Raw genomic sequence first — 18,378 nt, forward strand, 5'->3', positions numbered from 1 at the left:
TCTCCCTCTAGTTCTGGCATGCAGGCATACAATTAGTCATTACAAATAGAACAGCACAAGTCGAAGAGAGCAAGTATTTAAAAACACTATCTGGAAACACAACTGCAATTAAACCAGTCTGACCTTTAGTCAAAACATTAGTTTTAGTTATGTGATTCAAGATACTGCTTTTACATACTTGCTATTTTAGGTAGGGGTATAGATGAAATAACGCTCCTTATTTCTGTACATAAAGTTTATAGACAATTTGCATTATTGGTAGGTATCGAAACAGTTATTAATGTTGCGAAGTCCTAAGGACATGCATTTTCTTTATTTCAAAATATTGACATGTAAATGTACTCTTCATAAAATTCCAGCATTCTTGTCCCAAAACTGGAATGTTGAAAATTTTTCCTTAAGACTAAAAATTTGACATATTGTAAATTTTTTGGTTTTAAACTGCCAGTCCTGCAATCTTTCCTGCATGCATGTGAAAAATTTCTTATTTTCTAGAGAAGAAATTGATGACAATGACCCAAACTTTAACGATAAATAATAGCCTTCCAACTCTAGAAAGCGACAGGGTTCTGTAACAAGTATATTCTACTCAGATACTTACTAATCTTGATGATGGCTAAAAAAAAAAAAAAATTCATTTCAAATTCTAGAGAGTATTAAAATGCTAGTTGAGAATAAAAAGGAAATATTTAAAAATGTTTGATGGGGTTTGCATTCATTCTTTTAATATATTTCCTATGTATTTTATGATCAATTTGAATTATTTTTATTCAAAAATATTTCTAATGAGTAAACTAACTAATTTGCTTTAAAATCTGTCTCGAAAATTACATTTCCTGATATTCATTTCCCCTTCAGAAAGATAAATATTTGGTGAAATTAAATCCAGAAGTATTTTAGAAAATATAGAAGTTGGAGCCCAACTGTGATCGCTGGAGATTTAATTCCAACTGTAGTTAAATTCAAGGGAAAATTTATATTTCTTTATTTGGAACCAAAACAATCCCACAGTTTCACTTTCAATAAGTATATGGAAATCAATATGCTGTAATGTAGTTTATGCTGTTTTTCTGTTTCCATCTGCTCCCTTCTGTTGCATCTTTCTGTGAGTGACAGCATAATAATTGCTGTACCAATTAATGCCCTTCCAATCCAACTGCATCGTTACTGCAAAATAAAAGTTTTGCTTTGTAGCAGTTTGTCCCGCTATGAAACTTTGCTTTAATTACGCCAGTCATCTAACAGAAGAAAAGGAAAAGCTGCTTTGTCATCAACAGCTCAATAGAAGACACTGTATTTTCAATATGGAGAGTTGGCAGAATTTTAACCAGTATCAATTTATAAATAGGATAACAGCAATCATTTATTTTCTGCCTTAAATGAAAATACCCTTTTTAATGCAATAATAGCCACTTAACTGATTTGAGATTGTAGTAGGAGATTTTTTGATGAACATTTTCTATATCCAGAATAAAATGTGAAGTCTCTTTCTTTGCAACAAAAGCTCTTAGAGGATAAAAGCTTCCATCAGAAATAAGAAGTCATAATAATTTACTTTCCTGCAGTAAGTGTTTCATTTTCCCTAGTGGGCTTTCAGTGCATAGCTACAGTGCCTTACCCATTTTGTCCCGTATCTTAACAAAAATGCTGCAAAGAAAGAATATTAAAGGTTGAAGCATCTTGAGACACGCTTCCCCATCAAAACCATATCCTCAGGTATAAATAGGAGCTCTGGTATATCCTCTGGTTATCCTCTGGTATAAATAGGAGCTTTCACTGCTGTTGGGAAAGTCTTTAGACGACGTAAATCTAGATTAAAAGCTAGTACTAGTTTCTTCAACTTTTCTGGCTGAAGGGCTGCATTTATTGTCCGGTGAGAACTGTGTGAGGAAACAACATGCAACTAACTCCTTCTTACTAACATTTCATCCCTGAAACATCTGTTAGCTAACTGGGTTTTTTCCACCTCCTTGCATCATCCTTTGTGCAGAAAACCTCATTGTCTCTGTTTCACTGGTTTCCAGACTGTTCTGTTTATTGTGAACAACAGAATTTCCCAAGGAATATTTCTAAAAAAACAGATTGCTTTACAGTGCAACAAGTGATTCACTTTATTTGGTCTTAGCTTGCACTGATTGATTCATAGAAATTTCTTTTGAACAACCATGGCTTTCTATAACATTTATAGAAACATCTATAGCAACTACAGCACTCTTGTCCTCATGAAGTCTCAGAGCACTCCCAAATACAAATATACAAAACATAATATTAATAGAGATATCCAATTGGCTTTAATTTAATGACTTCAATTTTGTGCTCATAATCTTGGGAATTGAAGTGCCAAATTTTATTTTCAAAAATAAAGTTTATTATTATTACCTAGAAAAGTAAAACTTCATAAGACCATCATTTTGTTTGTAAAGTCATCTGTTCAGAGGTAAAGAAATCCCAGATGAAAGCTTGTTGTGCAGCTGCAACAGTCTGCTTTATTTTACCTAATGACTGTCTAATGTGAGGTACTTAAAAGGCCTGCAACAGAAGCTGTTCTATTAATTTTTAATCATTTTACTGCAAAAATGTACACTTATATTAGATCTGTGTTAGAAAAGCTTAGTCACAGGATTTCAAAAGTGATCCTGCATCAGAGAAGGGAGTAGTCTGGTGGCAAATTCATCTGCGTTTGGTTGCATATTGCTCACAGGTCATCATTCCCCAAACCACCTATCTGGCACCAAAGCCAGTCTAAGAAGAACCCTGCAATCTCGTACCCTTGGCTGCTTGTTCCGGCCGCTCGGCTCTGCTGTTAGAATGATTTGTAGGGCTCTTGCAAACCAGATGACCAAAGTACTTCAGTCTACAAAGCAGCCTTTCAGTCACAATGGCACAAATGAGGGACAGTGAACAGCAGTGTGGCTATAGAGGAGAAAGGGAACATTTTCAGCTTGTTTTTCCATTATAGAAAGTGTAATGTCAAACCGTACCCACAGGCTGAGGGGAATTTTAGCACAGGATTTGTACATCACAGATGAATGCCCTAACCAAAGAACATCAGATGAGAGAGTCCCTTGAATTCTTGTGTTGGAAAAGAAAAACGTGACCTTTTTTTTTTTGTTGAGAAAAGATAAAGGTTTGGCACCTGCCTTCTGGTTAAGAATTTGAATTCTGAATCTGAAACAGAGAGAAACGTCTCCCAGGAAGCAGCAGTAAGGGAGGATTCAAAGCTTATCCCTGGATCTTTTCCCTTCATTTGCTTTTTCTTTTTTTTTCTTTTAATTTAGCTGAGTACTGCAAGATTTCTCTTAGAAGTTGTGATCGATCTGCTTATGTGTACATCAGTCACTGCTGTTACTAGGAAACCATTGGGTTTTTCCTCTAAAGAATTGCTATAAATAAGCACCATGTCATGAAATAAGATCAAGATCCTTGCATGTACTGCCTCTGCTTTCAACATAATTAAGATCAGGAAAAATCTAATTTTGCTGTAATTTGCCAAGTTATATTAAATTATCTTGATGAATCATTCATACCTAATTGCTTTGGACTACAGCTTCATTGCATTGTATGATCCTGAGAGTAAATTTAAACAAAGGATGAAGTAGTCTGAATAATACCTTTCCAAGGTCCTGTCCTAGAACAGGAAAAAACCAAAACATTTCCTATGTAAGCCACAGGAAAAAAATACCCTAATTCTACTTGTGTCTTCAGGTCACGAAGTATATGTTAATCAAATTCCTCTTATGCTGACTACAGAAGAACTGTAGAGAAGAGTTCTGTATTCTTGAAAACAGCTGTGGTTCCAAAGAGCTGCAAAATCCATGAACAGTGTTCTTGTTCTTCTCTCTTAACCTTTTAAGATCCAAATATGACACAGAAAATACTACTGAAGCAGGAAGCTTAGAAAGCTGTGGAACTTAAATTCTTTACTGAAAAAACTTTCCTGTATCTTTAATTTCAAAATCCTTACTGCTGACATAAAGTGTAACTGTGGAGACACTGCAGTACCTAAGGCTCCATAAGGCTGATCAGCTGTACGAGTATTAAAATAACATTTAATACAAATGCAAATAAAATAATCCATTATCATTTAGAATTTCCAGTATGAGCTATACTAATTTTTTTAAAAAAAGCTGAACAAAAACCTAAATTTTGGAAATTTGCTACTTAGAAATCTTAAACCAACTGGGAACCATTGGACTATTTCATTATTTTAACGCCATGATTTTTTGATTAATTTTATTTAAATATATTAACATAGTTTATTGTTTTAAAAAAATATAAGTTGAGAGTAAAATATATTGCATAGAGCCATTCTTTCCTAAATTCACAAATTCTCTGTTACCCATAGCTTTCTCATTTCATTTGAACCAATGTTGTCTGTTCTTTTTGGTATTATTTCCATCGTTTGAGGTCACTGTTCGGCTTAAGCCTCAACCAAGTTTGGCTCTCTCGAGTGTGTATTTTAATCTTTTGGATCTGAGTCTGTCTCTCTCACTGTCTGAATACATATCCTAGCAGTCAGGGAAGAAGACGTCACTTATCCTTATTAACCCCTTTGGTTACAGAATGACTAAAATCAGACCTGTTGTGAGATTTGGCAGCTACAGATTTTCTTTTAAAGAACAGTAAGGGATGTGCTAGCAGTTGAGGCATACATCCAGGTAATGGAAGACCTGAATTCAATTTCCTATTAAACCTTAATACTTTCAAATTCATCTTCTATATTCTAAAAGACTACCTTGATACCTTCACTAGAAATTAGTTTAGTAGGGGTACTCTTCATCACTGTATTAAAGCTGCAGTGTTCTATAGAAGTTAATTCAAAATTAATTGTATGAGATACAGCACATGATACAAATAGGCCTGAGTTTAGGAAACTCCCTTGGCTGACAAATGTCTTTGCTCCTGCTCGTCATCATAGGGACTGTTTATGTGTTTTACTTTTTGGGAAAAAAAAAGCATAAAGAGAATGGAGGAAAATGGTACCTTGACATATTTTCTTTATCTTTATTAGAAAGAAAGAGAAAAAATTCACATAGCCAATCACATGGCTGGATTAGCAGTTCCCTATGGCCCTTAAAATATGTGTAATTCTAGCTTCTGGGTAAAAAGGAACCAAACCTTACACCCTCAGAAGGAAAAATCCCAGATTTGTAACACAAAATAAAACCTACAATCATGCAACTTTCTATGTTTAGTTTTGAATTAAATTTTAAGAAATCTAAGAGTAATTGTGATGCAAATCCTAAATAAAAGTAAAAATATATGAAGACCTCACTTAATATAATGGTTAAAAGTCTCTCAGAGCAATAAAACATTTAAGACTATTCTCAAACAAAGTATTATCACTTCTTTTGCTTTGCAGCTCAGACCTCACAGCCACCATACATTTTGATTGTTTAATGCAAAAGCTTCTTGAAGCAGAAAACATTTAAACCTGGCATCTCAGTCAGGTTTTGATAGCTAATGTGAATCTGACCCAGTGAATGAATAGTAAAAATACAGATACAAAATTCATCCTGCTTGGTCGTGCTATGCAAGGGATTTTTATGATTACTAAGGTGCCACCGGGAATCCAGTCTTTAGTTTTATTGTCTCCAGTGTCACTGAGGTGTACCTTTTATTGTATTTTTCATTTAGTTGGGATTGTTTTCTCTCTTGGTCTCAGTATTGCTCCAATAGACTCATCTTCAAGTGGATCATGACTTTTTTTCATCAAGCAGTCAGTCACATGTTATAGCCAAACTTTTCCAAATACAGGTTAGGACAAAGTTTTACCAAATCCAGTGAACACCATTCTTTGTTCCAGCACTACTGGAACAGTCTAGAAAGCTGCTAGCTGTATTGAAACATTTCAACATGAGCTGAATTCTTCAGTGGTTGTGTATATACTAAATTACAGCTATTCTTTAATATCTCTGTAGTTGAAGGAAAAATATGATTTTGCATTTCTACATATAATACCTGTATTAAAGATATTTCTAAAAGCGTTATCCAAAACCATTTTAAATCCAGGCTTCAATACACATTTCCAAGAAACGGAAAATATACATTGCATGAAGATGCACACTCTGGAAATTAACTTTTTGTTACTAATTAAATCTCAATTTAAAAGGGAATTTTGAGATGTGAAAATGATCAGGTTACAGAATCAAGTCACAGGAATTGTCCTCTGCTCTTGGTCGTTGGCCGTTTAATGGCTTTTCACACATGGTTTACCATCTCGCTGGCTGTGAGTGAACAAGCCGTGGTTATATGAGATTCATAAGCCCACCTGAGAAAACATCTTGCACAACCTCTTCCCAATGGGTGTTCTGCCACGTGGACCATATCCCACCTCCAGTTCATTCTGAAATGGTGATGATGCTGTATTTACCTGATAAACTGGCACCGTATTTGAAAGCCAGTAGACACGTGAAGTGGCATTTGTGCCAAAAATCCCATTGAAACCACTGGCATTTCTTCTACCACGTAAGCAGGGCTTCAGATAAAAAAGAGGTACATTAGTTCTTTGTCAGCTCAGACGAACACATATAACAGAGATTTATAGAGTAGCAAATATACCGGTATGATATTATGCAATTTAAAAAAGAAAAAATCCTAAATTATGCCTGAATTGGGTCTGGGACCTTCTGCCTTCGCTGGGCATCCATCACCCACTTGTGCCCTCAGACATGGACAAAACCAACCTCTGCAGCCCCAGAAGGGCCCAGTGTGACATGTCTGCTCTCCGGGCACCCTGGCACCGTGAGGCAGTACGCAGTCAGCCCATCCGGGTCCACATCCATGGCAAAAGGCTTCAAGTAAATTAGAATTAAATTAAAGCCCAGTTACATCTTTGGTGTCCTTGTCCCCACCCCGCAGGTCACAGCCTCGGCTCGGCGAAGGTGTCCCGGGCGCAGACGTTCCCCAGCTGCCCCTCGGAGCAGGGCGCGGAGCACCAGCAGCCCCTCTCGCTTGCCAGCAGCTACACCTTCAGCTACGGCTCGGGCCTGGTGCAATGACAGCCGGGGGTGGCCGGCCAAGAAGAGACAGTCAAGCCTGGAGCCTGCCACCAGGGCTGGGCAGCCACCGCCCCCCTCCGCACCCACCATTTGCCATGAAAACTGATGCCTACCAGCTCCAGCCGTGTCACCGCCAATGCAGAAGCCTGGGGAGGCGGCTTCCCCAAAGCAGAGGCTAAGTCATTATTTACTTATTTTGCCATTCCTTTTGTCCATACGTTCAGGAAGGGGGGTGGGGGGACACATGGGGACACGTTCGTGTTGTGAGAAAGTGGTGGAAACAAACGAAACTGTGTTGGTGTGAAGGTTTCTGCATGACTGGAGAAGGCCCGTTCTGGGGCTCCATTGCGATGGTGCATTTGACATCGGGGCCTTCTTATGCACCTCCACCAGCAGGCCGGTCCATCTTCACCTGTAGTGTTTTTAGGTCCTTGCCACAGCCCACTGGTTCCCACTGGAGTCGCTGAAATATCGCCGATTCAAGGTGCAGCATCAGCACTGCGGGAGTCACCTTCAGATCGAAGCGCGTTCACTCATTACCCTGGAGGTGGTCGGGTGATTTCTGAGCCAGACGCCACTGATACTGGCATAGCAGGCTAATATGATTTGTTGGGAACAGATTTTGATGTGTTAAGGTAAGGTTATTGCCTGGTAGACCTCTAATCTTAAAACCAGGGCACAAAATTATCCCTTACTAATACACGTGTAATTCTCAAAATGCCCTTGAGAGCTGTGAACGTCCATATCAGCAGCACAGTCTTGTCCTCAGAACTGCCGCGAAGTCATCTTATTTGCAAATTATTTAGATAACCATGCCTGCAAGCCTAACTTCAAAAAGCAGGAAAACTGTCCTTCAGACAAATAAAAGTGGGCCGCATCCCCAGCTGGCAACCGCCTGTGCCATGCTGGGCCAGACACAGTAGATCTGAGCTCTGGTCTTGCCCTTCTGGTCAGCATCACTTTTATTTTCTCTGTTTCCTTCTCAGATTTTTGTTTTAGATGCACAATGTATCTTGTATGATCATGAGTCAAGCACCAGTTTACTTTGAAAAGGACTATGAGTACCTCTCAAAGGAAATTTTCTGTCTTTGAAAGACGTCTTTAAAAAATGAACTGTAGTAGGTATGTGTTTGTAATCAGTAATGCGGGAGTAAGTTGGAAGGCATACCTGTGGGTGGGGAACAAGTTTTACCTATCCTGAACATTTAGATTTTTGTAGGTGGTATCGAATATTTATGTACTTCTCGCAATGCCCTGAAATGTTTGAAATTGTGAGGAGAAAAATTTGCCCTCTTGCTGTGGTCTGCACAGCCTCGTGTTCTGTTCCCATCGTGAAACAATTGCCATGATTACCAGACTGATTCGTCTCATAAGATGTTTCTCAGGACAGGTTGACGAAACGTATCAAGGAGGAGATGCATAGACTCTTTTCCAATGAAAGAATCAGTTTTACGTACCATAATTTAACTGAAAAAGTGCTGTTGGGTTGGTTTATGTGTGCACATATATATATATGTATTAAAAAGTACGGAAGTACCTTCTGCTTTTGATTGAACACTTACTGATACAATATGTCCAGATTTTCTCCAACCATTTTCCAGGCTATGAGGCCTTGCAGACTTACATCTTTCTACACTTCAGTGAACAGCTGCTGAATAACAAACCTTTGTGATCCGTTTGAATGAAGCACTTCTACCCCACCACAAATCAGCTTTATTTATTTTCCCTCTTTTTCCCTGTCTCATTCACTACCTCTTTTCCTTCTCACAGTGCTGCCATACTCAGGTATAAAACGGCTCCCTACAGAGATTATTTTGATGAGCTAAAATGAAAAACTGCTCTCCCATGCTGTCAGGGAGCTGCACCTATGGTGCCCTCTGAGCTGTACCCATCAAGGAATCTTCATTCACACTTTCATTTAAGAAAAAAATTTGGTTGACATTTTGATTTGAGAAAATTTCCAGTTTGGAAATGTTACATGCAAAATGTGATACAAAGGGATAGATACTCTGCTTGTGTAATTCCGTTATTCAGTGCAGCTTTGCCATATATACACCTTTTGAATAACTGGCCAGCTATTTTTATTCTTATGCAACTGTGGCTCTTTCACTTGCCCTACAATGCAGATTTCTGTGCTGTGTCCATGTAACTATTTTCCTCTGTGACTTGAATACTAGTCTTTTAATAGTTATATATTCTATGTAGTCCAAAAGTGGGGAAAAGGAATAAGAGGAGAGTATCAGAACTGCTTTACAGTTCCAGTGCCCATATACTTTAAGGACCTATCTAAATCCTAAAGCTAGTGCTTTAGCTGTGTTTAGGTAAAAAGTATAAGATCTTTATAGGGTGCTCTTTCCGTTGCCTGAGGAACGATTGCTGTCTGTCACAGATGGTTTTGTCTTCCTACCTAGTGCATGAATCTTATCTAGTTAATAAAAATGTAGATGCTATTTCCAAACAAAACGGCAAAAAAAGGGAGGGAAAAGGGGTATTGGCCATGTATAGGAGTTTTACCAAATATTTTGGTTTAATTACATAGGGTACCTATCCTCTCAACTCATATATCTATAAACATCTGTGGAGTCCCATCTTGCAGCAATAGACAGAAAACTGAACTCCAGGACAAAGCTGGAGGAAGCAACCAACAAAAAGCAAACTTGACCTGTTGGGAATCGATTTCTTGTAGGCAGTAAACACAACCACACTGGAAGTTGAAAATAAGGATGTAACTTCACAGTGTACTGTAACACAATCTAAGAAAACTACGCACATGAAGCACAAAAGTATTCAGCAGCCAGTGGATGTTGCCATTACTGCCACTGCAGACCAGCAGATATCACTGTAACATTTGTGTATTCGCATAGCTACCAGAAGTGCTCCTCAGAGAAGCTCCATGAGAACCAGGCAGCCACTAGGCCAACAGTTTTCCAGAAAATTCTGCTTTCACAGAATAGCTTTAATTCCTGGTATATGCCTGTCGATAGTCTAAGTGACTCCCCACTGAGACTACTTTGCACAGTTCCTAGTGCTTCTGCCAGAAGTAAAAATCTCTTTTAGCACACGTGGTAGAGCTGCCTGCCTAGAGACTACAAGAGCCTTTAAATAGGCCCAGGGACTCCATGCGTCCCTATTCAAGTCTCGGCTTTCTTCATGTGCAAGGCACAGGGTTAGTAACTCTACTCCTGACCCAAGAGCAGCTCTCTGTTTTCAGCTAATGAGCTGTGAAGAGATGGAGGGCAACAAAATATCCTCAGTGGTAACCAGGTGAAACTGGTGTGAATGGAACTTAGTACATTATCAAATAGAAAAAATAATGCAAGGCTGTTGCTTTCATTTTGGTTCTGAGGATGTGTTATGAATATATAACTGTAACCATGATTTAAATTTTTTTTTAAAATTACCCTTGATAACATATTCACTGCTATGAACAAATAACACCTGGCATTACTATAGTTACTAATATATCTTAACTGTGAATATTATAGATTGATGCATGTTAGTACTTCTGATTTTCAAGTCACTTGATGCAGAAAAGGAGACATTGAAGGAGACTGATAATAAATCATCAAATGGTGCTAAGGTACTTGAGTGGCCCCATATTTTAAACAGCTACATCTTATTATTGATTGCTTAAATCACCTGTGAGTATACTGCTTTGAAAAATTTTGCCTGCCTATGCAAAGGAAGAAGAAAGAAGAATATCTTTCAACATGGAGTTGACTGCCTTACTAAGTAAATGTTTAGGTTTTTCTTTCTGTGGTAGGCTCAGATTCCAGCTCCTCACATGTATCAGGTCCATGCAAAATTCTGTTCTTGGGAGTTTTTTGTTTTAGCTTTTTTTCCCCTAAAGCTAGCGAGTAAAGCTTGGAAATGTATTGACAAACCAAAGATGTTTGTTGGACAGCAACAATAGCAGCTGCCTTTTGTTATGACAAAAGTCTGTCATGACATTTTGGGAAAATACTTCTTTTCACAACATGTGAATAGAAATCCTGTTGGGAAGCAGCAAACACATTTCTAATCGAGTCTTATTCTAATCTAATAAGACTTTGCTGGAGGAGGGGTTGAAATTGAATACCTGAGGTCAAAAGTCTTTCAAAGTGCTCTCTATAGCAATAATTTAAGTACAATATACAGCCTTTAGAAGTTGTTAAGAGCAGGCAGTCTGTGAAGACCCTTAGCTGTTCATGGCAAAGAGAAAAAAAAGAGCATTACTCAGATGTCTGTATTGCATTTATCAGAAAAGGAATGAACTTCATGCTTGTTCAGCTCTCCAGCCTAATAGGCAATACTATGAGGAGCAGTGAATTTTGAGATATTTGATTTCTAGGAACTGACAAAGAGCATCACCCTGTAGCGTATAAACCTTTACTCACACTTAGCTTACCAGCCACATTTACTAGTTTTCATATGGTAATCTGGAAAATGTAGGGTAGTTCCCCATGAGAAAGTATAAGTCTCTTGAATAGCTATGCTTTTTAGTATGAAATACAGCATTATTTACAACAGTTTCTTCCTAAAAAGGAAGGCAGAAGGTGTTCCAATTAATCTCTTTTTTAGTGTTTAATATCAGTGTATTTTAGCTCCTTTTTATACCTGCTGCAAAGGAATAAATGTAGCTTTTATCCACATACGGAATAGAACGGACTGCGGGGGAAGTGTGAAAAGCTGCTTTTTGATTACCAAAACAGATCCAACAGCACTGGAAAGTTTCATTTTTTCATACATTGTCCAAATATTTGTGACTCTTTCCAAACCAAATTGTTACACAACCTGTATATATTAGAATCTTGTGTTTTTCACCACAGACAACTGAGGATGCCTGCTTGTGGTTTTTTAAGTAGAAGATTATGACTGTACAACACCATTGTACTGGTAGAACTTTAAAATCAAAAGGGTGTAAAGTTGGATATATTCATTCTGCAGATATAGATTCTTGCACTCCATGAAGTGAGCTGTGTTTGTTCTTGATATTGTAAATAAATGATCTTCACTTTTGATTTTAGATTAAAAGATGTGTTATATTGGAAAAAAAGTAGAGGCATACTTTGGAATGGAAGAAATAGCAAAGAATATTGACTGACTAACCTGTTTTGAGAAGAAGTTTGTCTCTCTGTCCAGGCCCTTAGGAGAGAGTGAAAGGTGATAGGTGAAGGTGCTGTGTATTCAGCATTATTTAAAAGGCATTATGCTTAGAAACCTAATTATCAGAATCCACAGGTGAACTGGTTCAATTGAAGAAAATGGAAGTTTCACTTTGCAAAAATGATTTTTGCCTCTTGGCATGTATATGCAGCTTTATGGATATGGTTAAAGCAGATACGAAAGTAAGTGAGGTTTAAGTATGATTACTTAGAATTAAAGCATTTTAAAAATGTCAGTATTGTTATGGATATTGCAAGTTGTAATGGCGAAAAGATTTTCTTTTTAACTAAATGCAAGCTCAGAATCTAATATGCTTTCTAAAATGGAGTTAATCTTTTTAATCTCACACTGAAAGTCCCAAAGAATGGGTCTCATTGTGTTTTTTCCGTGAGTACAGAAATCCTCATGAGGTTAAATAGATTTACCACATTCTCTTATAATCCTGGGATTGTTAAGTGAATGGATACATTTTACAGTAGATTTTTTCCTGTAACAGTATTTGACATGAATGAAATTAACCCTCATTTTTAATATAGGCTACACGCTGTTTTCAATCTTCTTTTAAATCGTATGATAGCAAGACTGCTATGGGCATAGAAAATAGCACAAAGTTAATCAGCTGTCTTGGCAATTCCATACCAGTAATAAAAATAAAGGTTGCAGTTAAGCATTTATTCTCATCTCTGATCCTATAGCTAAAAGAGAATAAATGATGTCAAATTAAGCTGTCCTTGTTGATGTTAATTGTTGCATTTCCTGTGTTTCCATAGATGACAGGCTGACAGGAGATATTTATTTTCCAGAACTGCTTTTTTTAAGTCATACTGGTTTGAGATGGATACAAGGAAAAACAGAGAATGCAGAAAAAAAGTATAACACATGCTCACCTTTTATTTATTTTTCCTTCTTTGAAAAACGTCATTATAGAGAATTTTTTGAAATATAATAAGAAGGAAATGAAAAATAGGGTAAGAAAACAACAAAAATAAAAACGATTCTGTAATCTTTAAAAAGATTTGGAGAATTTAGCAGACATTTAAGCACATAGCAATGCATCACGTTGAGTGCAAAACAGTTTCCCAGACCATTCAACTTCTGACTTTATCAGAAACTGTGACCACTGTTTTGTGTTTAATCCAACTCACAGCTGTAAGTTGCTCTATAACAATAGACTCAGGAATGCTGGGCTCATTTTCCCTAACCCGTCAGGAAGAACCAAGCACCAGTCCGGCTAATATGCATTATGCAATATTGTTGCTTAAAAAATAGGATTTTGCACAATGCATCACAATTGTTATCACACTTGATGCATATATTGCTAAAAATAAGATTTAGAATATTTCAGAGCTGATCAAATTCTGAGTAAAAAAACCAACATCTCCATTTATTATGCATAAAAATACACAGGTGCTCATCCTTTATGCTTCTGATTCCAAAATGATCTGACAGAGTTCTGTGGGAAAGCTCCTCCAATACTACTGTTGTTGGGTAAATTATGGAAATTTAAAAGAAAATAATAAATGTCTCCTTCAAACAGTTTTATTACCGAGAAAAAAAAATGGTATTGAGAGTAATTTTAATATATATAAATATTCCAAACATACATTTCTCTCTTCAAATATACATATGGACATAAACGTAAGTGGACAAAGGTATTGAAAAAAAGAAAAAAGGAAAGATATTGTGTATTTGTTTAACTGTATCTTGGTATGCTAAGCTATTGATCACTTAAATTATGTTATAAAACTTACTGTTTAATAGCACAAATGAATTTAGTGTAACAATCTGATTAAATAAACTTTTAAGAAAGGTGTTAAACATCCTTTAGAATCACTGAGACACTTTTTTTCTAAAACTACAAAATTCTCTTTTTAAGTGAGCGTAAGGTTAGAAGAAATATGTCAGCCACTACTAGTAATTAATTTTAATTATTTCATCTAATTATACCAGCTAACAATGTGGATAGCGTGGAGGTAATAAACGTATTATTCTTTTGAAACTTGCCATAGATAACTTTATACATTTCATTTGGTATTTCTAGCTTGAACATTATGTCTTATGCTATATGTAGGCAATATATAATTATAACCTCAAGGCTATAACACGGATAGTAAGGTAAATCTACAGCTTTATAACTCAAGCCTAACGGGGGTCAAGAAACTGTCAGATCAGCAGCACCGTCCCGTGGCGGCAGACATGTAGCCTCTGAGGTCCCACAGAAGAGGCTGTCTCTACGATCGCGATCATGTGTTTGTCCCATGGTTATCCAGATGCTCATCTTCTTCTCATTACTCTTAATGAATTTTACTCTTAGAAAAGAACAAAAAAAAAGTTATAGACAAAAGCAGAAACAAGGATGCTCTTGCTGGAGGAGTGCCCTGCCGAGCCCTGCAGGCCCACCCCTGGCTCTTCTCAGTCCTTAACATGTGTTGTTTCTGTACAGGTGCCCAGCGTCAGATGGGAGGATAGAAAGGGCAGGGGAGAGGACTTGTGTGTCTGATGCAGGCTGGACGATAACTGGGCCAGGGTCTTCCATTTCCTGGCTGTTCTGGTGGACAGGATGCTGGGTGAACTGACTGTGGTAGCAGAAACAGCCAGCATTTCACGTGACAGAGAAAAGCCTAGTCCAGCTTAGTGTTTTGAAGACCACTGTAGGTCTCCAGACTCAGGGTGGAACCCTTCACACTGGATGTCTAAGCGACAGTGACCACCCTGAGCCCAAATTTACTCTGATACACCATCGCAGCAAGGCATGGCAATGGAGGCGCATCTTGTGCTCGAGTCTAAAACAGTTCCCTTAAATAATGTAGCCTGAGAACTCGACATATAGTTTCTACTCCTGGGGTCCACAGCCTAAAAAAGCATTCTAGTACCTATCTTGTAGACAGACAGGGCTGTTTTTGGAACTAGTCCTTAGTGTCAGACTTACAAAGCTGTTTAGAGATTGACTCCTGTTAAGCATCTAGGCTTTAAAGGAAACAAGTCTCTGACGTGCTGGGGAGTACTCACTGAGGCAGAGTTTCAGTTGCTGTAAATAAATACCGCTGATCTGAACTTTTGCAAAGCTCAATAACATAGTACCTTTAGAGGAGGATGATGCAGATAAGATTTAAAAAAAAATTTAAAAATCACCACCATCCCTCAAAAACAAAAAAACCCAACCTAGAAATGAATCTGATAGTGAGATCAGTCCTTGGAATTTTTTCTTTTTCTAAGTAAGGTTTCTTACTTGGATCTCTCAGGAGTAAGCTAGCATCCACCTGTCATCAAACTAACAAATACTGGTAGCATCTATGCTTAACTATTCTGCCTGCTTGGTTGCCTTGGTCCTCTCCTCCCATCCCTTAGTCCTGGGATGAGACCTGGATATTAGAGGTAGGTGGTTAAATTGCACAGTACAGTTAGAATAAGCTATTTCTGAGTGTTCTTGAAAAAATCTAGGTGCCTAACAGAAAAGATGCCTGGGAATTTAGGGCAGGTGGAGGTCAGAAGGAGGGTTAAGTGCTGGACAACTCTGCCTAACGTGGGGGATTGGAGGAGTCCAGCTTCTTGTGTTCCTTGGTGGGTCCAGCCCTCGGAGCAGGCTATTTCTTCACAGCAACATTGTTTTACCCCAAGATGCACAGCCAAGGGACAGCAGAAGACAAGCAGAATGAGCAGTATCATGAGCGTGTTATAGAGTAGGAGCAGCTCTTTAAAACAAAGGAACCTAATTGAAATAAATAAAGAAGATAACAGGAGATAATGTGTATTACTCTTCTAACTGATATCTTCTTTCATAGGCTGTGATTTTTGTGTTCACCCTGTTGATCCAAACCTGGTGACTGCCTCTCCTACATTCAGAAGTCCCAGCAAAAACGGATTATGAATATTTTTTTCTCTGATTTCTTTTTTAAAAGAGATGTCAGTTTATGCCCTTTGAAGACTCAGTAGTAATAGTAATTGCGGAATTTCCTTTGAACATGGGACTTAAACATCTACCTTTTTCACCCAGCATAAAAGATGAATTTTATTACTGTGGAAATCTGGTTTTAGTTTCCTTAAAGTCTCGTAGATTCATTTTCCAGTTACACAGAAGATAGTTACCCAGTGATTCAAGACTCAGTTTTTTAATGAAAATGTGCTTTATTCTGTTTATTTCCTTTCAGAAAAGTTTCTAAGGCCTTAAAAGAACAAAGAAAAGACAGAATTCTCTTACAGTCTAGGTAGTATGCTGAGCTGGTTGCTATCCATAGTTCTGTCATGTTACTCCCTTGATTTTTCTTTTCCTCCCTCTTAACTTTTTGTGCAAGCATTACAGCATGAAATAGCACAGTATTGTTCAATATAAAGTTTTCAAATTAAAGTTGATGAAGTTTACCCAAAAGGAACTAAAAGTTTCCAAAAGAAAAAGGCAGAAAATAAACAGCAATAAACAAATACTTTGTTCTATTTTACACTGGGAAGTCTATTTACATAATCTAAACTCTATCACAGATAACAGGCTTTTACTGGGTCCTGTCCTGCCAGACTCATAAAATATTTAGTGTTTTAATATTGCATTTCTGGTTACACTTTTGGAACTTTCTCTTGTGTGCAGCTTACCGGTTTTAAGCCAACGAGAATATTGATAAGTTTTTTGTTGTTTTCTTTTTGGTTTTCATTTGTATCAGTCTCATGTTCAGCTGCTGTTCACTGAGATTACCATGGTACAAAAATGAAGCTGTTGTTTTGGGTTTGTTTTATGAAAAAAACAATATATTATTCTTATGCTATGTGTGATGTCACTTTCCCTGTGGACTATCCTAGTAAAAGTAATATGTCTATGGAATTTTAATTAAAGCAGATTAAATACTTGTAAAGATGTGCCCTACAGATTTCTTTTTTCTTCCTCAAATCTCAAAAATAAGCAATTATTTTTAAAAGAAAAGCTAAAAGTACCAAGGGAGGCAAGAAATAAGGGCATTACCAGAAATAATCAAAACAAACTGGTATTCCAGGTACTTATCCTCAACTTCTCGCCATTTTTTACCCTCAGCAAAGTAGGGGTGTATTTTAACTGTCTCTACAAGCAGTGAAACAATACTGACTTCTTGGCTTATGGATATTTCTGTATCAGGGTTCCAAGTGAAAACTTCAGCGTAATCAAATTCATTACATTATCATTTTGGCATATTAATATAAATTGGATCATCAAAGAAACAACCTGATGCTACAGAGTTTTATTTGTAATGCTCTACACAACTTGGAATTATCTGCTATGACATTTGATAACTCAGGAAATAAACCAACTTATTAATAGTACAGTTCTGTGTATCCTCATCAACTTCACGTGCAAGCATTTATACATCTGGAAACCTTCAGTAAGTGAAAGAAAAAAAAATATCGCTTGCAATGTGTGTATGTCCTTCTTCTGAAGTACACAAAACCAAAATGAGATGTTTTCTTACAGTATATGACATTGTAAACAATTTCAGTCTTCAGTGCTAGGTTGAAGGACAATTTGGTTTAGGATTTTACATTTTTACCTGAAACGTAGGATAACCACATGATGTTATTATTGCTCAGCTAGTTCAGAGAAGCCTTATGTCCACATTATTCTCAGAAGAACCTAGACTCTGTCTTCCTGCGCACATGAAGAAAGCTTTCCATTGGAGAAGGCTACACAAAATGTGCTTTTCACTGTCAGGCTGTAGATGCTCCTTTCTAGCCAGCCAAGTGGAACCAGTACCTGATCTGTAGGCAAACTCACGAGGCCTCCCTCCCAACCCCTTTCCAAAGAAAAAAACAAACGCAGACATATTCAGCAGCACTTTTACTAACGCTTCAAGAGAAAAGAGGAACCAAGCATACATGGACCAGGCACACTGTTGGTAGTATGCAGACTTACATGATTGTCAGCCATCATGGTAACACCTTCATCTACTGGGATTTCATACTCAGTAATACAGCAGATTTGTAAAAGGCCAAAAGATGCGTAGATCCTAATTCTCAGGTCTGCCTTCTAGTTCTGTTTGTTCGAAGATTTTTTTTTGTCTGTTTGTTCAATTTCTGTGTGGTTTCTTTTGTAGGTTTCAGCAGAACATATACATATGCACACATACAACTACATACGTATGTGTATTATTCTGTAAATGTTCTCAGTCATGCTTTTTTCTGCTTTGCATCATTTATTCATGTATCTTCCATGTTCTCATTATTTTTTGTGCAACGAAATTATAATAAATTATTATTAAATATAACCTGACAGTGA

At 37.3% G+C, this 18,378-nt stretch overlaps 1 protein-coding gene across 2 annotated transcripts in view; it reads left to right on the forward strand.

Annotated features, from left to right (window-relative positions):
• DOK6 (docking protein 6) overlaps nt 1-10,576 on the forward strand; it is a 269,778-nt gene extending 259,202 nt beyond the window's left edge. The window contains exon 8 of one of the 2 annotated variants that reach the window (XM_075416542.1): nt 6,862-10,576. In XM_075416542.1, the coding sequence (XP_075272657.1) occupies nt 6,862-7,001 (140 nt within the window). In that variant the 3' untranslated portion in view covers nt 7,002-10,576. The remainder of the gene's footprint in view (nt 1-6,861) is intronic. The other variant, XM_075416543.1, reaches the window with a different exon arrangement.
• The last annotated feature ends 7,802 nt before the right edge of the window (nt 10,577-18,378 follow it).

This window comes from Opisthocomus hoazin, chromosome 3, assembly GCF_030867145.1.
Source record: "Opisthocomus hoazin isolate bOpiHoa1 chromosome 3, bOpiHoa1.hap1, whole genome shotgun sequence".
NCBI lineage: Eukaryota > Metazoa > Chordata > Aves > Opisthocomiformes > Opisthocomidae > Opisthocomus > Opisthocomus hoazin.